The sequence below is a fragment of the Ovis aries genome, chromosome 14, assembly GCF_016772045.2.
Source record: "Ovis aries strain OAR_USU_Benz2616 breed Rambouillet chromosome 14, ARS-UI_Ramb_v3.0, whole genome shotgun sequence".
NCBI classification, from domain to species: domain Eukaryota; kingdom Metazoa; phylum Chordata; class Mammalia; order Artiodactyla; family Bovidae; genus Ovis; species Ovis aries.
In genome coordinates, this window is record NC_056067.1 from 11,294,931 (window position 1) to 11,317,549 (window position 22,619).

Sequence of the window (22,619 nt, forward strand, 5' to 3'; positions counted from 1 at the left end):
GAGAGACTCTGGTGGACCAAAGGAAGCACATCTATTGTAAGCAATGCTGGAAGGTTTCCTGCTTGATAAAAACAGGGAAATGCTGCATCATAAGCCTTTTCAACAGATAACCCAATTGTCACAGGCTTCCTTCACATGATCCAAAAAACAATAGCGGCAAAGGTACAGATCTCTGCACTCTGCATGGAATAATTCATATGAAAAAGAATAAACGCGATGGAGTCCTTTCCCCATCAATTTCCTACAATGGGGTTAAAAAGCGTAACTGTTTCAAGTGTTAACGATTACAGACTGGGCGCTGTAAAACTCCAGGAGCCTATGTTTTGTTCAGCTTGTGTGGCTTCATATACGAAAAGAAATAATTGCTGTGAAGAAATAAATTAGAGCCACTTGGGTAATCATGCAAGCTGATCAGGAGTCAGGACCGACTCTTGCCTGTTTAAGACAACCTTAGCACACCGGTCCCCTTTTTCTTCAGTTCTGTGGGTTTCCCATCTGTCTGGTTGAGGAGCATCACACAGTGCTCCCACTCAAGCTGCCTTCCCAATGTGTTTGTTTTTACCCTTTGACGGCGAAGGTTTCCCAGGCACCAGCAGCATTATTCCCATGTGAAGAGGCGCGGCAGCTAGGGGAGCCGCCCGGCTGTGGACACCAGCATACGGCTCTCAGACACATCTTGGCACAGGCACACCAGGCGCGGGCCTGATCCCCAGGCTGGACGATGTTAACTCAAACAGGATGAAAACTCACAAACACTCTCTTTTGGGTATAAGATCTGGGCTTTTTTTTTTTTAAAGACAGTTCATATGCCTTAAAAAGTATTCTCTCCAGATTATAAAAGGTTAGTTAAAATTGTTTAATAGGAACAATCTTGGACAAGCAGAAATAGCTTTGATTTGAAGAATTACAGCCACGTACAACTGGGAAGGCTTCACAGGGTGGTCGAATGGGACGGTCTGTACCTGGTCTAGAGACTCTGCATTAGACAGGTGACTGATGGACATTCTGCCCTCTCTCAAGGCACACGCCACTTCTGAAAACTGTCAGCTTTCCACACCGGCTGTGATATTTTATTTACATTTAAAAATAACTTTTCTTCTTCAGTGTAGTGGAAATACCCAGAGACCAGTCACTGAAACCCCTCCCTAACACAAGTGCAGAACAGCTTTATTGATCTCTGGATTTGTCCAGTCATTCCGAATGTCATCCAGGTGGTTATCAAAATCCACGAGTGTTTCGTAGGACCGGCTGTCCAGGAGCGATGCCGAGATCCTCTGGGCCTCTGGCCAGTCTTCACAGTAATCACTATGAGGTGAGACAGGAGAAGTCAGCCTCTTACTCAAAACGCGTGGCTTTTCAATAGAGTAAACAGGAAACCAGCCGCGTGCAGAGTAGTATAAAGTAAGCCAAGGGTGAACTCTAGCAAACACATCTAAACACATGAAGATGCATATAAAGGATATGAAACATGGAAGAGATAACCTTCAAATGAAATTCTGAAAAAGCTGGAGGTAGATGACTGACTGCAAATAAACCACACAAGCCTGGCTTAGGGAAAGGTGGCCTGGGATTGGGAGGGGAGATCCGTGAGTGACAGGCTGTCTCCACTGCTTGGAAACGCTACAGGCCTGTCCTCCGGGGGCTGAGGAACACCCGTGACTTCTGTATGAGGTGTGCACACTTCTCTAGAGAACATGTAGCTTAAAAACCCAGAAGCCAAAAACCCAAAAACCTGGGGGTCAGCTTTCCCGTGGGAGCAGCATGCCAGGATTGGCCCCAGCACACGCGGCACACGGGCCACCCCCTGGGAACAGGCACTCACTAGTGCGGGTCTCTGCAGCGCCATTTGTTTTCATGGTGTTCATACACATGGATCGTGGGGACCACACAGTCCATCGTGAATTTAGTGTTGTCTACCTGCAACGAGACAAAGGGTGCACTCGTGAACAGAGCCAGGACCTCTGCAGCAGCCTACAGGTCCCTCCCTGGGGCTCTCCCACGGGGAGGACTCCACAGGGATGGTCAGGGACGGGCTCAACACTGCCCACTATGGCAGAAACCCCGCCTCAGAGTGCACACCAACACAGCCCAGGCTCACCCCGCATCACGGGAGAGAAACACTCAGGACTTGCCTGCTTTCTCCCAAACTCGAAGCTTCCAAACGTTACGCTGCCTTCCCTGTTAGAATTCCATCTGAACTGAGAGGAACAGGGCTCCTGACATGAGCTCTGTCCCTCCCTGCTCCCTCAGCTGTGCTGGTTAACCTAATTCAATGCATTTCAGACTTGAGTGTACACTGGAATCATCTGGAAGCTTATGGAGACATAGATTCCTAGGCCCCCAGAACTTGCATTTCCAATAGACTCCCAGGTGGTACTGATACTGTCAGCATGGGGATCCCACTTTGAGATCCACTGGAGCTGAAAGACCCCCACCTCTGGACACCGTGTGCCATGACTACAGCAGCCCTGACTCAGCAACTTGAAGCCTGCAGTTGGAAGAAGATGGCCGGAGGCGGCCACGGCCTAATGAAGTAAGTACCTGCAGAAAGGAAACCGCTCACAGACAAAGCTCCCGTCAGCAAGAGGCTGCTCAGCAGCTGTCCCCACACACAGGACTCTGGAGCGAGCGACAGTGACTCACCATGATGAGAGCCGTGTCACTGAAGCCCTCGGCGATTCTGGAGGCCACCTTTTCTGCTACCTGGTTTGGACTGCGAGAGAAGAACCAGCGAGGTTACCAAGTTTTAGCTGACACTGGGCAACACTGTCTGCCTGTGGCAGAGTAAACAGCAACGACACAAAGACCAACAGCACCAGTGAGCTACCCCGCCGGGTGGGGTCACACCCGTTTAAGTAGCTTTTGGGGACTGTGATCCCGCTGCAGTGACTTGTTGAGGACCGTGTGGAGCTCAGGGCAGAGCAGGGGCCCTTGTCTTTTTGTGCTTCTTTCCCTCTGTGCAATCAGTCTCAGCTTTCTGAAGCAAGGACTGAACCAGAAAAAAACACACTATATAGTTACGACCCTTTCGTTGTGATTGAGGTGAAAAAAGCAGGCTTAATGATTTATAAAAATAAATTTAGCCAAGTCTTCTATTTTTACCTTTAAAATTGAAAAATTTACAGAGATGTGTAATTATCTGCAGCATCGTATTAAGAAAAATGAAACAAAAACCAATGCACCAGAGAAAGGGCCCCAGGGATTCTCATCCCCCAGGTCAGCCTGGAAAGCCCTTAGAGTGAAGGCAGTGCTGCACAGGGGTCTCGAGGGCTGGGGTCCCACAGCCGCCGGCTCATCTGTCTGCACCCACCCAAGGCTCCCCGGTCGCGGCCGTGGGTGGAGCACCTCCTGCTCCCACAGCCCCTGCACCACCCGCACAGCACGGGCTCCGGGGCCTGCACCACAGGCCTGGGTTCCAGTGTCTTTCAAGTTCAGTGCAGCAGCTTGAGGGCAAGGGCCAGGAGTCCGAGGCTCAGCTCAGCACAGAGCTTGGCCTGGGGCAGGGGATTCACACTCTGGCAGCTTCCTTCGTGTAGAAGGACCAAGACTGATGCCCGCCGTGAACAGGCTCCAGCTCATCAACACAGGGAGGCAGGAGGACTCGAAGGAGGGGCTGGTAAGAAATGCACTGAGCAGAAACCAGAGGCATGCACGGATGCAGGGGCCAGACAGTCACAGGTGTCTTGGGAAAAGCTGAAGAATCAGGAATCGGAGAACAGCTCTGCATGTCGTCCACAGAGAGGCTGGCACAGAAGCTGCTCTGAGCCCATGCTGTGCTGGGGACCCTGTCGCCCTCAGTCCCGACTGGGCCCAGTCCTCTAGGATAAAACATTTCATATCTCTGGAAGTGCTCCATTGGCTTACTGCATTATTTCCCCAAATGCTACTGAGTCCCACCACTTGCCTATGCTGGGCGCGTGGACATGACTCCGGGAGGCATTTGGTCTGGGGCCCTTCGCTGCACCCCCTGACTGCCTGGACACTGGAGCCCGTCAGCTCTGCCTGGCCACATGAGGAAAGCTTCAGGGTGACCCAGCTCATGCCTCTGGCTGCTCAGGGTGCCGACTCCTCTGGGACTCTCTCCGTGAGATCACATCAGGCTGGCTGCTGGCCACATCCCTTGACCAAAGGACACTGTTCTTCTCGGGGCGGGGGTGGGAGGGTGGGAAGGGAGACACGACTTCCTGACCCGACCCATCTTCCTTCCTCAGGCAGGGCAGGTGCCAGCTTTTGTCACCAGCTCTGGGTAATTGCACCACCCTCCTTTCTCTGACATACGGTTCACACCTCTGGAGACAACCAGCTTATTAAGCCCACCTCAAATTACCCTAACGTCAGGATGTCATCAGTTTTTCTGCTAGGACATTGACGTAGAAACAAAGCAAAGATCTCAGCTTTGCTCATTAGTGAGAACCACCGTGGGGGCAACTAGCTGGATAAAAGAAAATGAGACCTATTATATGTGAGAAGTAGCAAACACCATGCTTTTGTCAAAGCAGCAGACCCAAAGAACACCAAACCTAAAAGTTGCTTTTTTTTTTTTTACTCCAAAAAAGAGTAGAGTTCTTGCCTGGTGCTCTGCCTTACATCAATCCCAGTTTGGGAATGGGAAGCAAGGCACAGCAGAGGGGGGACTGAACAGGAGGCCCTTGACTGTTGCTTTCGTTTTAAGAATTCCCGTTTAGCAAAATAAAGACAACACAGGACAGAATCCCAATGTTCATATGAGTGTTTAGAATGACTGGTGTTTGGAATGACCCATACCCCAGTCCTCCTGGAATACTATCAACAGCACAGAGGGGCACTGTTCCCACAGACTGTGCCCCAGTACCCCTGGAGTACTATCTACAAGCATGGAGGGACTCTGTTCTGACAGATTCTGCACCCGGAGCCCACTGAGGGGTTTCAAGGGGTTTTGCATGGATATACCTGGCATCCTTTACTCGTTCATTAGCTTGATAATAACCAGCAATCACGTAGCTATTATCTTTGCACCACGAATCAATCTGAAAAGAGAACAAAATTTGGGAAGAAAAGGTGAATGCTTTTCCCTTAAATATCAAGTCTCAATAAACAGAGGAACCTCCCTCCCTCAACCAAATGCTGGGACAAGACAAACAGAACTCCTGTATCCTCCTGCCTATGAGAACGAAATTGGGGAGTTTCCTGGGGGCCTCTGTTGTTTGGTCGCTAAGCTGTGTCCTAGTTTTGCGACCCCCATGGACTGTAGCCCACCAGGCTCCTCTGTCCATGGGATTTCTAGGATTCTGGGCTTTCATTGCTGTGGCCCAGATTCAGTCCTTGGTTGGAGAACTAAGATCCCACCACATTATGGTGGTGGTATGGCCACCAAAAAAACAAACCCACACCAAAAGGGTATATGGGTGTTCAGGGGAAGGAAGGCCACCGCAATTAGCTTTTCCACAGTCCACAGGAGGTCAGAGAAAGCAAAGAGCGTAGGCTCCCCCTCTCTTGGAGGTGGGGTGTCTTCCCACAGAGGAGGAGCCTGCAATGGCCGGGGGGTGGGGTGGGGTGTGAGGCTGGACACTAGGAATGTCCTCCTCCCCTAGTCCCAGCAGAAGGCTCCAGCGCAGACACATAATAAATGGGTGCAGTGCCATGGGTGAGGGGGAACCAGTGTTATCCACTTTCTCTGACAAAATGAAGCACTGAGGCCCTCTGGGGCTTGAACAAGCCTTCAGATTGTTAAAATCAATCCTTCACAGATAGCAAACTAAAGAGCTCAGAGAGGGTCTAAGCTTGCACAGCCAGAAAACAGAGGCAGCATGGGAATCCGAGCCTCTTTCAAAGGCAAGCCCTTCAACACTGTTATTTCAGTATTCGTTGTGACACACTATGGAAACTCCTCGTGCTGGGATGTGGGGTACAGGGGAGCACGTGTGCCTGCACTCACACACTTCCCTGTGGCATGCTTTTAAACGGGAGCATGGCCACAGGTTTTGAAAGTTTTTTGTTTTACAATGCCACTCTTCTCTCATCAGATTTAGCATCCTGCAGGTCTAATGCGATTATTAAAAACAACAAAAGGTCGTCCTGTTTTGCTGTAATGGAATTTTAATAATACACTGCAGGAAATTCTATTCTCAGCTTGCAAAAGAAGAGATACAACTGATCCTCAATGTTTTTTCAAAGTGAATTAACTGGTTAAAAGGGTTTCTTTTCTTTCTTTTCCCTTTTTAAACATAGCTCTATTCGTTCTTTTTTCAAATTCTGGTTTGGGACTCCAACAGTCTCCTTTATGACTAAAAGCAGACATTACAAAATGGTCACAGTCCAAGGTTCCCTGGCTCACACGAGGATTAGAATAGTAATTCTGGCCTCCTAAGAGCTCACAAATTACCATACTGGGTCAAAACCAAGGCTCAATGAACCAATTAGAGGTTTTGGTCATCCACCCAAGAGATGAGGGCTATGTCTCCAAAATATTTATAATGGCTCTTTCACTCTAACTTTGAGGCAAATTATTCTACAACTACTTATATTTTATTTCTATCACCTCTTAAAAGAATGAGTCTTGGAAACTCTACTGCTGCTTACAGCAGCAAAATTCTTTCATTTCTTTCTAAATTTACCTCCACATGGTATCCAAGGGCATAGCCTAGTTCTAAAATCTGGCACTTGGTCCCATTTCCTGAACTCACACCTACCCGCTGGCCCGCCCTTTGGTGTTGCCCTCTCAGCCTTTGTTTCCGATCAAACTGGTCTCTTGAGGGCGTCCTCATGTAGGTGATCCTCACCTCTGCCCAGCTCTGCGCCCCTCGCCTGGCTCCGCGGTGTGGGCTGCTCTTACATCCAGAGTCACAACTACAGAGAGAGTCCTGAGTCTGGTACGAACACTTAGTGGCCTAACACAGCACAGATCTGTCTCACAGGTCAGAAGCCGAAAACGAGTCCGTGGGGCTGACGCTTGGCGGAGACTCGAGGGGAGAATCTGCTCCCTGCCTTTTCCAACACGGAGAGGTCACCCATTCCTCGGGTGGTGGCTGCCTCACTCTGACCCCTGCTTCTGTGGTCAAAACTCTTTTCTCTGATTCTTGCTCTGCTGCCTCTTATGCGGACCCTTGTGATTATACTGGGTCCATCAGATAATCCAGGATAATCATCGCGTTTCAAGATCCTTAACTCAATCTTATCTGCAGTCTCTTGTTCCATGTAAGGGTCCAAGGACTCGGAGGTGGACATCTTGGGGGGGGCATTTTTTTCGGTCTACCACAGCTACCTTTGATGCAAGGGTAAGACAATTATTTCCCACTGCCGCTGTCCTGCAGCAGGCTGCACCACGAATGCAGGGTATCAGCTCCCTGACCAGACACTGAACCCAGGCCATAGCGGTGAGAGCACCAAGCCCTAACACCAGGCCATCGGGTGCTCCCACAGCAGTCTTCAGCGAGCAGTCTAAGCTGCTCCCGTCTTGCTCCTGGGCTGAAGGGAATGGTTTGGGATTCAGTCCCCAAGAAACACACAGGGTCACCCTGTACCTGCACTCAGACAGCAGAGAAGGCATCTGACAGGATGGTGAATTCTTGTGCCAAACAAACGCATACCTCAACTGACACTTTACCTAAAGAGGGGTGAATTCCTGTACAAAACGCTCTAAAGGCCTAACCAAATTCTAGCAGAAAAATAACGTCATGACCTTAAACTTCTAGTAGAACTCTTTGCTTTTTGTTTGTTTTTCTAGCTGCATCACATGGCTTGCAGAATCTTAGTTCCCTGGCCAGGGATTGAACCTGAGGCCCCGGCAGGCAAAGCATCAAGTCCTAACTACTGGACCTCAGGGAACTCCTAGTAGAACTCTTTGAAGAGGCTGCTCCCAAAGTGAACCAGGTCACAAAAGCCTGGGCTTGGCTTTCGAAACCTTTCAATGATTCAAATAAGAACCACCAAGTGAAGTCTGGATTCCTGTGATGGGCATGCACAGCCTGTCCACTGTCCAGAGAGACACCAGTGGCCACGAGTTGATGACTGGAGAACCAGCCATCAGAGTCCACAGAAGTAGCGAACACAAGCTTCAGTGGAACCAGACATCATCAGTGAGTGACGGAGCATAGGAGAGCCGGTGTGTTGGAGGAGGCAAGCAGTATGGACAGTCGGCCGAGTAGGGCTGGGGCAGGTGGCTCCTGAGGGGTTTCAGAATCCTGCAGTCAGCCCAAACAGCTTGTTAACAAAAAGCCCAAGTGGATTTAAGTGGCAGATTATACAGTAGGCAACTCGCACCCTCCAAGTGGGGCAGGACAAAGCAAAAGAGCTGAGAAGCCGTCTGAACTCTGTTCTCAGTGAATTCGTTTCTGCTGCTTTGATGTCCTGTAATGCATCTTGTAAACAAGCAAAATGAAAATGCTCACGATGGCACTCTGATGCCTGGCGAGTGACTTTGATACAAGGTCCAAATCCTGCATTCAATTATGCAGTTTCCTTTTCAGACAGAAAGAAGGACACTATCACCTTGGCACAAGCCGCCACCCTCTGTTCACGTCTTTCAGGCCCGCTCCCTCCCAGACCTGCAGAACTACTACAGGCTCCGGGCGCACTCATCCATTCCCAGCTAGGCTGGACAAAGGAAGCAGCTTCTCTCGGCAAGCTTGCTAGTGTCTGCGTGAGCGAGGCACTGCATGCACTTCCGTGACGACAGCCACAAAGCAGGCGAGGCAGGGAGCTGCTAAGTAAGTCACCCCAAGGAGGCTGCTGCTCCCAGGCTGGTCACTTACAAGCTAGGTGTCTGGGAGCCTCCCTGTCTGCAGCAACACCCAGGCCCTGGAGTCTAAAACTAGAGGGGCTACCTAGTTTCATGGAGAAGAAAAAGACCCTCAAATCAGCAGCTGATTCTTCCATGAGGAGGAACCGGCTTTGGAGGAAGAGCGCTGGAGATAAGGGGCCTGGGAACAGAGAGCGAAGGTCACGGGAAGAACTGAAAGGAGAGCCCAGAGCAGCCAGCTCCCCCTCCCAGGAGGAAGTAGGGGGCTGAGCTGAGAGCCAGAGGGGTGGTAGCCTGTGCAGATGAGCACAGGGAAAGCACACATGGGGGCAGCAGAAGGAATTCCAGGCCCAAGTCAAACGAGGAAGTCATCAGAGCAGAAGGTACCAACAAGCAGCTCCCAGCACTAGGAAACCACAGTGAGGGGGGTGTGTGTGGGGAGCGGGGAGGACAAAGAGAGCTTAGGGAAACAGCAGCTTTATGCTAATTTCCCCACTGACATTTTATGGATTTTTGCTATTAGAAATAATTCCATCACTACTTACGTCAAAGGGTTGTAAGGATAAATTAAGATAACAGGCCTAAGTACTTAAAAAAAAAATAGAAAGTACCCAGAAATGCAAGGATTTTTTTTTTTAATGGAAAATTATAATGAAAAGCCTTACAAAGGAATTTGATGCTACCCTTTGATGGACAGCATATCAAATCAGTCTTTCCCACTTATCAAAAATAACCCAATACAAAACTCCCTGAATAGAAACAAGCCATCAGAATTAGGCCTCATTTATAGTTTTATGGATTTAGATGCTTTATTAAAACATTTTCTACAGCTGATAAACTATGGCTGAGATTTTTCATTGCCTTCAGGTTATAAAGCTGCTAAGACAAAATCTGAATGATATAAACTTAAACATCTTAACAGTAACACAAAAACTTGTAGATGGTTTCAAATGGCAATTTTTTCTTTGTAACTTTATTTTGAAAGTTATTTAATTTGTACTCAATTGACATTGTTCTCCTACTTGTCAAATGCTGAGTCTATGATTCAAAGTTTTGATCAATATAAGAAAAGTGAGCACAAACCACCATACTGCTTGGCAGGATAGACATTCAGACAGTTTCTACTGTCTGAAAAGAAGCTAAGTGCAGAAAACCTAGTTTGTACGTACTTCTGTTGGACAGCAGACTCCAACGCTGAAGGGCACATTCGGGGACACGCTGGAAGGTGCGCCTGGAGTCTAGGTGCAGTGGTGCAGAGTGAGCAGTGTCCCTGAATGATTTCTACGATGCATCTGTCCACTGCTCACCTCTCTCTCTGTCTGGTCGCTTTACACTCTGCCTTCTAGCTCATCTCTAGAAGTCCCCCCGCCCCACCCCCGCTCCGGTTTTCACCTGGTCCCTCTGTCCCCCTCCTCCAGCCTTGCCCCTTGGGTGACTACTTGCATGTCCCTTTCTCTGGGCAGCCTGCCCTCCCTGACTCTGCCAGCCTGGGTCAGCGGACCCCTCCCCACTTTCTGCTTGACCCCCTCATATGGCACTTATTCTTCAGTACTGTACCTGTCTACCTGGTACAAGTTCAACCGCTACACACGTACTGTTTTGATCCATAGCAATATCCTTCCCCCTAGCCACAGGCTTGGCTCTACTGGAGAGCTGGATAACCCTGCACTAACACTACTGGTCAGTTGAGTTCCCTGCGAGTGACTGCACTTCACATATCCAATCACCACACAGTTATGTTGATAGAATAATCAAGACAGGGAGCTGAAAAGAGTTGCATTAAAACAGACACATGCATACCCCAGGAACACACTGATACCAACAGCACATTTCTTCAGGAGCTAAAATGGTTGATTCTATACACATCATCTACCTTCTATCTATGTTCTGCCCCACGATGATAGGGAAAAATTCACACAATGACTCAGTTTAACAGGTACTCAAAAATGAGCCCAGTAAGCTTAGGCAAGGACCACTAGTCTAAAGACATGTCCTGCTTATCAAGAATTTACATGGGTGTCATAATTAGATATTTACAAAATGGATTCATTTCGCTTGTTGGGATGTAGAGAAAAAGGGTTTCTACTACTTTTCTCAAACTTAACTACTCTTTGCATGAATCAACTAATTCTCTCTTAGTATCACAGTTCATACATATTCGGAAAAATACCTCAATCCAGGCAGGTCTGAGCCTACTCCTCCCTAAGGTTTTAACTCCAATTTACAGGTGGTCTTTTTTCCTTCACCGGTCACCATACCTCAACAACTACGGCCTAGAATTCAATAACCAGTCGGTCTGTTTCTATGCCACACCTTTTCCCACTGTACTGCAAATAGATCAATCGTGAGCAGACCCACAGAAGTGTGCGGCCTGGAAGGCAAGTTTGCTCTGGCTTTCAAATTCCACAGTCTTTAGCTTTTAAAATCACGGGTGCATTCCAGATGTCACTAAGGAAGACAGACAAGCTCTTGTTCACGGAGCGCTCGACGCCGCCTTTCTAACCGTAGGTCCACCCTGGGTGTCCTGGGGCAGTAACGGTTAGAACCGCGCCTTCACACCTACGGCAGACACGGATCCGGCCTCGCGACGGGGCGCGCGAGCCCGACGGCAACGTCCAAACTCCCCGCGACTCAAAATTCCAAATACAGACGCTCGGTTAACAGCGGCTTGTCTCTGTAAGGGCTAACTGGTGTGAGAAAATCGGTGCCTTTTCCGTCGCCTAAGGCGTTCTAAAAACACCCGGGACGCCTATGGTCGCCCCTTCGCCGCTGCAACGACGAGGTGCCTGCCATCTGCGGGGCGTTTGCTAAGTGCGTGCGGACAAAGACTAACGCGCCCTCGCGGGTCGTCCGTTCACGGTCACGGCGAACTCGGCGGTGCTGGGTCCCCAGACTCCGGCTGGACCACCCTGACCTTCTAGCCGGGACGGCTAGGAAGCTGACTGTCAACCCGTCTCCTGTCCCGCTAACTGAGGCAAGCCCCTTCCCGCGCTTACCAGGGTGAGGGCCACCTCCAGCATGGGGGCGAGGGCCAGGGTGCCGTGGAAGAGGGGGATACAGTCCACGAAGAGGGTGTGGTGGGCGCCCGGGCCGCCCAGGGGCAGGTGCTCCTTGCGCGGCTTCTGCTTCTCGGCCACGAGCAGTCCGTTGACGGCGCAGTGCGGGTACTTCGCGCCGTGCAGCACCATCTTGCAGTAGGCCTGGGTGGTCAGCTTCACCCCGGGCATGCTGAGCCCGGGAGGGCCCCGGAGGCGCGGCGCCGGCCGAGGCCTGGATCCGCTGCCTGGCCGCGCGGCGCCTCAGGGGAGAAGCAGGACGAGGCGGCGGCTCCCTGGCGCGGCCCCGCGGCTGGCGAGGGCCCCTCACGGGCCCAGCCCCGCTCAAGCTCCGCTCCTCAGATGCCGGCTCACCACCCGGGGGAGGCCGACACGGCCACCTTAAGACTCCACTCGCGCTTTTCGCCGGGCGCCGCCGGAAAGCGGACGTCCAGTGGCAGCCGGAAAGCCGCCTAGTCCGGCGTTTTACGACGTTCGCTGCTCGACCTACTTCCGGTCCTGTGACCTCTCGCGCGGTCGGGCGCGGGGTGGAGTCCTCCTCGATCCCGTGGTGCTCCGCGGTTCGGCCTCGCTCTCTTCCGGTCGCGGGCAGCAGAGCCGTAGAGGGCGGTCGCGGCGGGCACGGTGGGCAGCGGCTGGTCGGTGGCAGCAGGTGAGGCGGGCGGTGGCCGGTCCGCGCCGCGAGGCTGAGGAGGGTCGAGCCCCGGGAACCCTCGGGCCTGCGTGCCCGCGGCTGGGCGCCCACAGGGAATTGACGACTGGGCCTCCTGTCCCGGTGACATTGAGGCCGGCCCTTGGGGGCTCCGGGCTCGGGAGCCGCCTGGTTGCTGCTTGTATGACGCCTGGAAGCATCCGGCCGGTCTCCGCCTGTCCTTCCGCAGCCGCGAGCTGGTTGCGGCTCTGACCTTGGAGTGTCCGCTGGCCGAGGGCAGGGGCCTGAGGTCAGGTCGCCTCGCGGGCTCCCGGCCGCCCCTCCCGACGGTGCTGCACCACCGCCCAGGGTGTAACGGGGCTCCGAGGGAGGCGCCCCGCTTCCCCGCCTGGTAGACGCTCGGCACTCGCTCAAGCGCTGGCCAGGCCGGGGAGAAGACACGGGAAACGGAGGCGAGTTCGGCCCTGACGTCATGCTTCTGTTTATTCTGCCTCTAGTGGGCTGCTTTCTGAATGCGTTCGGAATCTTTTCCATCGTCCCTGAAAGGTCCAGTTTTAAGGGAGGGGCAAATAGGGGAGCTGGGCCTGACCCTGAAAAGGCCCACGTGAGAGGTGTGTCATCCCGGTCACTCGTTGTCCTGCAGGGATTGAAAGTGAATCAGGCCGCCTTTGCATCCATTCCCCTTCATTTCCCCTTCTAAGCCGGGGCACATATTGGTCTGTAACCAGGTGATGAATGCGGTGTGTGTGTCTTAGTTACTTTAAACTGTTTACCTTTTCCCTCTAGACGGTGGAGCCCATTACTGGCAGCACATTCTAGCTTTTCCAGTCTCCTTATTTTTTTTTCTCCCTTTGCTTTTTAAGAAAGCTGATTTTTAAAAAAACAAAGGTTAAAAAAAAAAAAGCAAAACCCCTTAAACAAACCAGTTTTCTACCAGTTGCCTTAAGTGTATATATATGGCAGTTGGTTTATAAGGAAGCTCCATTGAAACATGTTGTCTGCTGAGGGGAAAAAAAAAACCAAACCCTCATCCTAGGTTATTTTAAAAGTTTACAATCAGTAATGAAGAACCAGTCACTTATATTGGGGAGAAGAAGAAAAAAAGGAATTGCATTGATTTGCAGAATGCACTGGGGCAGAAAGAATCATTCCTAATAGGCACTTACATTTGTTCATAGTGAAGGTATGTTTATTTTTCAGAATGTTGGCGACCAGAGTATTTAGCCTGATTGGCAGGCGTGCAATTTCCACCTCAGTGTGTGTTCGGGCCCATGGTAAGTGTAATCTTTCTTTTTGCTCTGCTGCTGGTAAGGCCCTGTGCTAGTTTCACATGTGGAGAGCTTTGATCCTGATCACGTTTTGTTGAGGAATTTGAAGGGAGATACATACAGTTTAATGGTGCCTAGTTCTAGATTAAAGAGTTTTAATGACTTCTAGTTTGAGTCTTCGCTTATACTGATATTTTCTCCTCTTTCCTTCCCTTCCCATGTTTTCAGGTTCAAGTTCCACACCTTTTAAGAGATCCACACTATACCCGACTTTACCGTCCCATACCCGCCACCGACCCCCACCCCCGCCGTCTAGCCACTTACCTTGAATGTTGTTTAAATTATTGGGACAGCAGAAGGGAAGGAACTTGGACTGGGTTTAATCTCATTTCTGCCTTATACTTGCTGCTCAAGTTTAGGAACCTGTTCTCTCACCTGAAATGTGCTTAAAGAACCTAGTTCAGAGCCTGGCACATAGCAAGTTGAGTTTTGCTTTTATCAAGCATCTTCTTTGTAGCTGTCAGTGTTAGACACTTAGAATAAAGGAATATGAGACGTGGAATTACTCGAGAGTCCCAGCAGTCTGGAGAGGAAAGATGCATGTAGGCAGTGTTTCAGTGAGAGATAGGCTCCCAGGAGAAGCATTTAGCCCGGCCTGAGGTACGGGGAGGGGCTTCTGGAGGAGAGGCCTTGCTCTGCTGAAGGGGTTGTGGGTTCTCTCACACTCAGGAGGGGAATGGCATGCCAGGCAGAGGGAAAGCAAGCAGGAGGAGGCAGTGCGAGCCACTGTGGAGATTGTTCCTGGGGAGTCAAGTGCAAGGCTTGCGTGATGGGCGACGCAGTGAAGAGCAAGACTCACGTATCCAGGGACTCAAGAGCTTTGGTCTGAGCTGCTCTATGTGTGATTTTTTTCCCTTGATGTAGTGTCCTTTAATTGGTGATACTTTGGTGTTACATTTCTGTATGTCCTTTATATTGCTCAGGATAACAGACTCTAAAACAGATAATTTTAGTAAAAGCATTATTGAAATGTTATTTAAATGAGTAGATAATAAAAAATTTAGTTGTTAATACATACAGAAAGAAACACTCCTTCACTAAGTCTAGAAAGTCACTTAGGTCAAAGATTACCTTTTGTTTCCATTTTGGTTTTGCTAATGTGTTTCCTTAGCTCTTTGTTTAGTTTAGTTTAGTTTGAAGTATAATTGACAGAAAGGAAAGTTTATCTTTTCTAGGTGTTACATTCTATGGATTTTGATAAACTCACTCAACTGTGTGACAGTGACTTCAGTCAGGACATGCAACACTTCCATCACCCCTCAAGGTCCCTTCCTGTCCCTTTGGTCGTGCTGATCTTCTGTGAGAAGGCAACTTGTGTCTCCTTCAGGGGCACTGACCAGGGCTTATTCTTAGGTATTGCTTTTGGCAGAGGAAGTCCGATCTAGTTGGTCCCTTCTTGAAGCCATCCGCTGGCTCCTCATGCCTGGAGTAACATCAGCCCCCGGCCTCACTGGCCTCCTCACAGCAGACTCACAAAGGCAGAGAGCAGCCCAGACCAGCCCTCCCCAGTGCCTCGCTCCCTGCCCTACTGGTGTGTGTTTCTCGGATGCACCAGGCTGGCTCCTGCCTCAGCTCCAGAGGTGTAGATGATGCTTCTTTCGAGTCGTCACCCTCTGTGCAGGTGTCATTTTACAGGAAAATAGGTCCTGCCTCACCCTGTGTGCTTCCTTAGAGGCTGTGGGTTTGCGGGTAGTTTGAGGGGTGTTTGCTTCTTTGAGCGTGAGCTTTTGGAAGCAGGGACCTGCCGGGCTTACTCATTGCCGCCTCTCGAGCACATGGTAGGCGGGTGGAGGAAACTGCTGTCTCTCAGACGAGTCTCGTCCTTTCATTCTAGAGTTGTGGTCATATAAGTCGTACATGAAGTGGTTCTCCACATAGAATAGCCATTGGGAGCCCCCCCGGCAGCTCAGGTGTTCGTGTGGCGACAAGTCAGATTGAGACGGAGCTCAGATTCACCGGATTTCCTCTGCAGAGGCCCCCATATCTATCCAGATCCAGGACAGAAATGATAAAACCTTCACTAGGATGCAAAATCTTTGCTTTTCTCTCCTTTTGAAAGGAATGTTTGGTGTGTTAACATTTATGTGACTGTGTGTGGGGTCCTCCCCCACCCTTCCCATTTACTAGGGAACCAGGCCAAAAGTCCTGAAGAGCCCTTGGCAGCGGTGAGGTCACGAATTAGTCATTCTTGTTCTAGAAAATGCAATTTCATGCTTAGGATGCTTCAAGGCTGTAAGCATTTGCGTCTTGGTAACAGTCTTACTAAGATCTATTTGCCATAACGCCCTGCCGCATTGAAGGCTACGCTTCAGCAGTCTTCAGTGCGTTTCTGCGTTGTGCCATCATCCTGTAATCAACTTGAGAACGTTCTCAACACCCCAATTAACATCTATTTTTAATAACTTGTGTAAGCTGAGTGCTTTTTAGTCCACTCATCATTTTAATAGTGTCTTAGAGTTTTAAAATTGAAAAGTTTTAAATGAAAACTTTAAAAATGAAAATTACAGCCATTTTCATCTCAGTCTCTTTGGGATAAGGTTGGGTACGAATATATGAGCGTGCTAGTCATCGGCCAGGCACCGGTGAGCATTTGCAGGATTTTTACTGCTTTGTTTAAGATCCAAGGTTTTCTTTCACTGTTGTTAACATGGTTTGGGAGATTTCAATCATTCAGACTAAGCTAATGGAGGTGAAGCATTTTTGTAGGACTTTATACCTCCAGATTTGTGCCGAACACAGAATTTCTTTGCAAATACAGAGTAGAATCAAACAGCTTTTTGCTGAGGGAAAACCTTAAAGTTTAAGATACTCGTTTTTTCCCTGCTTTTGAACTTTTCTCCTTTTTACTAGAGTAATACATTGGGTACACACCAATTTGAAGGTGCTGAAATTTTTATCTTTTTGGGCAGAAGTCTCCATTTCATCCCTGCTTTCCACTGATGACAGCTTGGGTTTAACTTGTGTTTAGTGGCATATTCATGTGAGTATCTACACATAACTCAGATTCTTAAAAAGAAAATATAACCCCGATGGTATTCTGTGATTTGGTGTGTACACAACTCTCTTCCCATTTTGAGCTAGAACGGTAGTTGCCGTACAGTAGGCGCTCTGTAGACCTCTGCTGAACAAGCCAGTGGCTCCATGATGCACATTTCTAAGGTTATTTGCTGCTCTGCTGTATCAAGCAGTGCCACAGTAGCCATCTTTCCATGTCTTTCTTTCTGGACTTTGAACCCTTGTTTCCTTTATGAGTTTTATATTGTTCTTCCCCATTAGTTGGAGTTTCTTGTGGAAGGGCCTCCATTTACTCCAGGCTCCGGTTAGTCCAGGGAGCCTGAGTAGCTGTCCAACCTCTGGGTGAACCCTGGTAGTTCAGGATGTGCCCTCCTGTTTGCAGTGCCCCGGCAGGCTTCTGTGATGAAGAGCGCTGCTGTTACCATCTACCCTCCGTCCTCACCTGCTCTCAGGGCCGCATGGGGCGGGCCTGCTCCCCATGTCACCTGACCGTCCTGCAGTTGTTGGGAATGGGGGCCACAGCCCCTAGGATGACTGAGGTTTTCAGGGTGCACATATCTGGACTGGCTTCAGTTCTTAGAAGTACCGCCTTGTTTGTAACGGAACCTACATGAATTTCAAATATTTGTCGAACGTGTTTTTTAGGAAGTGTTGTAAAGAGTGAAGATTATGCTCTCCCGAGTTATGTGGACCGGCGTGACTACCCCTTGCCCGACGTGGCCCACGTCAAGAACCTGTCTGCCAGCCAGAAGGCCTTGAAGGAGAAGGAGAAGGCTTCCTGGAGCAGCCTCTCCATCGATGAGAAAGTTGAACGTGGGTATTGAAGGCACCACAGGCAGCCTGCGTTGGGCGAGAATTCTGGTTCTGGGCTGGGCCCAGAGACCAGTGTGCTGGGGAGGGTGGGGTGCTGTGCGTCTGTGGGGCTGTCCAGGGCTTGAGCTCTGCCAGCTGGCTGAACCCCCTCCCAGGCGCCTCTGTCCATACTCGTGGGCTCCAGCCTCCAGGAGGAGCGGGAGCCAGGGTGCAGAGCCACCCAGTGGAACTCAGGATGGTTTACATGTGTGAGCAGCTCCTCGGCCCCTCCACTCACTGGGGCTGGGTGTGCTAAGTACTGATGGAAGATCGCTGACATACCGTCAGGAAGAGGGCACATTACACGGACCCCGTGCCTTCCTCTAAATGGGGAATTTCAGGGTTTCCGTGCACCTCCTCCTTCCCTTCTCCGCCTGCCCCCCCGCCCCGCCAAGTGAGAGGGAGGTGTCGGGGCCTGAAGCCTGTGGTGTTCCTCATGCCATTCTTCACCACACCCCCTCCCCCGTGTTGGGGAGCTCTACCTCGAGGTGGGCCTCTGTGCCTGCAGCACGGTCCTTTCTGTCCTCAGTGTACCGCCTTAAGTTCAAGGAGAGCTTTGCCGAGATGAACAGGAGCACAAACGAGTGGAAGACGGTGGTGGGCGCGGCCATGTTCTTCATCGGCTTCACCGCGCTCCTCCTCATCTGGGAGAAGCACTATGGTGAGTGGGGCGGGGCCGTCACACAGACAGGCATTGCCATCTGGGCTCCGTCCTGGAGTGTTCACCAGCTTTGGGAGGCTGGCTCGCGTGAACTGAAGTGGTGTGGCCCGCCGTGCTTGGTTGCCCAGCCCAGCACGTTTCCAGCAGCTCATCTGCTTGGCGGTTAGGTGTCAAGGAGAAGGTGTGGTGGAAGGTGGAGTGAGGAGGAGGACACTCTTACCACGGGGGGCTGTTTGGGCTGCAGGGACTGCAGCTCAAGTCACCGGAGGTCTGGGTCTTCAGACCTAGCAGGTTCTGCTCGGCCGGCGGCGGGGCTGCCTGCTGGTTCTGGTGCTGCTGTTCTGCGTTCTCTGTCCTGTGGGGTAGGTTGGCCCGTTCTGCGTGTGGACGTGGGTCGGTGACAGGCCTGTGGCCGTCGGCTCTTCGTGAGTCACCTTTGGTTGGGCTCCGCGCTCGCCAGTGTGCCTGCTGTCTGTGTCCCGCACAGGAGACACTCTGCTGTAGCTTTGGGTCTTCGTGTTCACTGCTACCAGCCAGGGTGTAATTTGGAAGTGCCAAGTTGTCAGTGTGCAGAGTTTAAAACCAGCATGTTTGTGTGGGTGTGGGTGTTGAGTGGCCAGTGACGGTGCTGATCAAGTTGCTAGTGCGATGGGGAAGACTCAGCTTTGTGACGTGTAGGCTTAGAACACCTTGTCAAGACAGTGTCGCCTCACGCCATTGTTTTGGACTGCAGTGTACGGCCCCATCCCGCACACCTTTGAAGAGGAGTGGGTGGCCAAGCAGACCAAGAGGATGCTCGACATGAAGGTGGCCCCCGTCCAGGGCTTCTCGGCCAAGTGGGACTACGACAAGAACGAGTGGAAGAAGTGAGGCCCCGCGGCTCCCGAGTCTGCACCTCGCCTGTCCGGGCGCCGCCATGCAGCTCCGCATGTCCACTGGGAGCGCCGTGCTGCAGCACCAGTGCTAATAAACGCGCAGTTTACGTGAAGGCCTCGTGGTTGTTCTCTGACGGTGACTGAATGGAGTGCAGCAGCACTGGGCGTGCGGGGCTTTCTCCCAAGTGTCTGTCAGTAGTCCGTACGATTTGGGTGTAAGTGAACTGGCAAAAACAAAGTGTATGAGGACTAGCAAGTGAAAACTAAAATATAGAGGCCTTGGCAAGACGTCTTTATGAGTAAAATCCCATTATAGTAGCCGGACCGACAGATGTCCCTGTCCCGAAACTGTCCCCTTCAGATTGTTGGTGCTGGTTGGAGTGTGTGACCACGAGGTTGGAAAGGGCAGGCCGGGTTCTGCATCTCCTGCCTGATTTCCTGGCTGCTCTCCACCTTTTTATCTAAGAAGCTACACGCCAGTGCCAGGCATCCCGCCCCGGCCCCCCGGCAGGCAGGCTCCCCGTGGGGGCTCCTCCTGCCGTCCTGTGCTTCTCCCGCTCACTCTAAAGTCCATTCCCCTCCCTGGTCCCTGGGGCCCCTGCAGGGGGTGAAGTGCAGAACAGATCCCAGAACACAAGCTGCATGATGGGGGCTGCCGGATAGCCAGTGCAGAGGGGTCTCCCAGCAGCATTGGTGCAGGGGCAGGCGGGCGGGTGGGGGAGGAGCTGTAACTGGAGGGGAACTGGGTCCTAGAGCTCACACGGGGGCGTGAGATGGAAAGATGGCCATAGGTAGGCTCACGGAGGAGCAGGTTTAACTGGAGCCCCCGACTAGTGTCTTCTGGCTTGTTCTCAGAGGGCCGGCTGACCCCCTTCCCCCATCTCCCCCAGGCCCTCTGGTGGGAGAGGAAGTGCTGGAGCGGCAGGGCGCAAGTCTGGCTGTGAGGACCAGGGGGCTCTGGGTGGTTTGGGCCTCCCTCTGGGCAATGCTGTTTTCAACTCCTTTCCGGGGAGGCCTCCTGTTACAGGACTGACCTGGCCCACCATGTGGCTCTTCTGACCCTTGAGTGCCCCTGGTGGGGCACCTGCCCTGCCCAGGTGCTTGCTGTCTCCTCAGAATGACCCCAAGAGGGAGGGGACCTTCCCAGGTTGGAAGTTGGCTAGGGGCCGAGGGCGCTGCCCGAGTGGGGATGGGGGGTGCAGAGACTGGCCCCCAGACTCTGCCTCTCCCCTCTGGTGGCTCCACACAGTCTCCCTGGGCCTGGGCTTCCCCTGACAGGTAGGAAGCACTCCTGTACCTGCTGAGCAGATTACCACCTGCACCTCGGTGTCAGACTCAAGACGTGACTGGTCGCTTCTCTCTGTCCTTCAAAAAAAATCCCTTTATCTCCATTTTAGTAGGGATTCAAGAGGAAGCAGAATGAATACTCGACCCCTCCATCTTGAAGCTGGAGGTCTGCTGACCACTTTCCAGATGGTCTGCATGTCCTGGGGGAGTGATGGTGACCACCACCCTTGAACACAACCCTCAGGGCTCACCGTTGGGGCCCCCAGGAGCACTGAGGACAAGTGAAACAATGGGCAACATCTTGAGACTACTCGCGAGGGTTTGGGGGAGGGGGTGACAGGGTGGGAAGAGGAGGCGGTTGGGGGTGGGAGGCCTTCCCAAGGAGGTAGCATGTGAGCTGGGGCTTGATGACCGTCACCCACACTTGAGACGGTCACACTTGAAGGACCGCGGACAAAGGCCTCAAGGAGGACAGGGCTCACTGGGTTCCAGGACCTGGAAGACGACCTGTGGGACTGAGCCCCGTGAGAGGAAGGGTGTGGAGAGGGGGCAGGCTGAGCTCTTGCAGGTGCGCCCGTGCAGCTCTCCCGGGGCGTTCAGGGAGACTGCTTGTTGACTGCTTGTTGCCCGCACCGCTCTCCCAGGGCGTTCAGGAAGACTGCTTGTGTCCGCACTGCTCTCCCAGGATGTTCAGGGAGACTGCTGTGGCTCCTTGTGTGACATGAAGGCGGAACAGGACTCCAAGAACCACTGAGAAGGCTAATGGAGCAGCCACTGGCTTGGCCGGAGGGGTCGCTGTCCCTCCAGGAGTGGAGGTTGCTGAGTGAGGGCCCCCGACCGGCCCAGGCGCTGCGTGTCTGCCTGGGGCAGTGCAGGCCCTGCCGGGGCTGCCGCCCTCGCCTGATGCGTGGGAGCTCCTTGACGCGTGGGAGCTCCTTGCCGCTTGGCGTGTGCTGTGTGCTTGCCTACTGTTTTGTCTTGCCTGTCACTCAGGAGCTCGCCTTGTGGCCAGCTGCCGCTTTCTACCCCGTAGAACTTAAACATCATCAAGTACAAATCATCAAATGTCAGATACAGGTAACAGCGGATGTGTCAAGTGCAACCCTGGAAGCCAGAAGGCAGTGGGATGGTAATTTGAACGAGAATGATAGAATCAGCTAATCTGTTTAACCCCACGTGGTTCAGTTCAGCTCAGTTCAGTCACTCAGTCATGTCTGACTGCAACCCCATGGACTGCAGCAGGCCAGGCTTCCCTGTCCATCACCAACTCCTGGAGCTTACTCATGTCCGTTCGGTCAGTGATGCCATTCAACCATTTCATCCTCTGTCGTCCCCTTCTGTCAATTTTTCCCAGTGTCAGGGTCTTTTCCAATGAATCTGTTCTTCATATCAGGTGGCCAAAGTATTGGAGTTTCAGCTTCAGCATCAGTCCTTTCAATGAATATTCAGGACTGATTTCCTTTAAGATGGACTGGTTGGAGCTCCCTGCAGTCCAAGGGACTCTCAAGAGTCTTCACCAACACCACAGTTCAAAAGCGTTAGTTCTTCAGTGCTCAGCTTTCTTTATAGTCCAACTCTTACATCCATACATGACTACTGGAAAATCATAGTTTTGACTAGACAGACCTTTGTTGGCAAAGTAATGTGTCTGCTTTTTAATATGGTGTCTAGGTTGGTCATAACTTTTCCAAGGAGTAAGTATCTTAATTTCATGGCTGCAGTCACCATCTGCAGTGACTTTGGAGCCCCCCAAAATAAAGTCTGCCACTGTTTCCCCATCTATTTGCCATGAAGTAATGGGACCGGAGGCCATGATCTTAGTTTTCTGAATGTTGAGTTTTAAGCCAGCTTTTTCACTCTCCTTTTCATTTTCATCAAGAGGCTCTTCAGTTCTTCACTTTCTGCCTAAAGGGTGGTGTCATCTGCATATCTGAGGTTATTGATATTTCTTCCAGCAATTTTGATTCCAGCCTGTGTTTCGTCCAGTCCAGCATTTCTCATGATGTACTCTGCATATAAGTTAAATAAGGAGGGTGACAATATACAGCTTTGACATACTCCTTTCCCAGTTTGGAACCAGTCTGTTGTTCCATGTCCAGTCTGACCTGCATCCAGATTTCTGAAGAGGCAGGTCAGGTGATCTGGTATTCCCATCTCTTAAGAATTTTCCAGAGTTT

General features: G+C 51.4%; 2 protein-coding genes across 3 annotated transcripts; one reads left to right on the forward strand and one right to left on the reverse strand.

The window, feature by feature from the left end:
* Window positions 1-841: 841 nt before the first annotated feature.
* Window positions 842-12,210, reverse strand: EMC8 (ER membrane protein complex subunit 8). The gene is made up of 5 exons (XM_004014949.6): window positions 11,713-12,210; window positions 4,930-5,006; window positions 2,644-2,713; window positions 1,823-1,917; window positions 842-1,305 (listed from the first exon to the last, which is right to left on the reverse strand). Exons 1-5 carry the CDS (start codon window positions 11,941-11,943, stop codon window positions 1,146-1,148), a joined length of 633 nt encoding a protein of 210 aa, XP_004014998.1. The 5' UTR covers window positions 11,944-12,210; the 3' UTR covers window positions 842-1,145.
* A 135-nt stretch (window positions 12,211-12,345) lies between these two features.
* Window positions 12,346-19,268, forward strand: LOC101105179 (cytochrome c oxidase subunit 4 isoform 1, mitochondrial). 2 transcript variants are annotated; one of them, XM_042230780.1, is made up of 5 exons: window positions 12,346-12,876; window positions 13,625-13,698; window positions 17,413-17,580; window positions 18,149-18,280; window positions 19,014-19,268. In XM_042230780.1, the coding sequence occupies exons 2-5, from the start codon at window positions 13,626-13,628 to the stop codon at window positions 19,148-19,150; spliced, it is 510 nt and encodes a 169-aa protein (XP_042086714.1). In that variant the 5' UTR covers window positions 12,346-12,876; window position 13,625; the 3' UTR covers window positions 19,151-19,268. The 2 variants fall into 2 exon arrangements, with proteins under 2 accessions (XP_042086714.1, XP_027833508.1); XM_027977707.2 differs by having other exon boundaries at window positions 12,346-12,424.
* Window positions 19,269-22,619: the final 3,351 nt, after the last annotated feature.

Excerpts from the sequence above, each read along its gene's own strand:
- LOC101105179 (XM_042230780.1), top strand. The coding sequence starts at position 13,626 with ATGTTGGCGACCAGAGTATTTAGCCTGATTGGCAGGCGTGCAATTTCC. Across the intron at positions 13,699-17,412 it reads AGTGTGTGTTCGGGCCCATG|GAAGTGTTGTAAAGAGTGAA; the intron begins GTAAGTGTAATC and ends CGTGTTTTTTAG. Across the intron at positions 18,281-19,013 it reads CATCTGGGAGAAGCACTATG|TGTACGGCCCCATCCCGCAC; the intron begins GTGAGTGGGGCG and ends TTTGGACTGCAG.
- EMC8 (XM_004014949.6), bottom strand. The coding sequence starts at position 11,943 with ATGCCCGGGGTGAAGCTGACCACCCAGGCCTACTGCAAGATGGTGCTG. Across the intron at positions 5,007-11,712 it reads TGGAGGTGGCCCTCACCCTG|ATTGATTCGTGGTGCAAAGA; the intron begins GTAAGCGCGGGA and ends TTCTCTTTTCAG. Across the intron at positions 1,306-1,822 it reads CGCTGCAGAGACCCGCACTA|TGATTACTGTGAAGACTGGC; the intron begins GTGAGTGCCTGT and ends CTCACCTCATAG.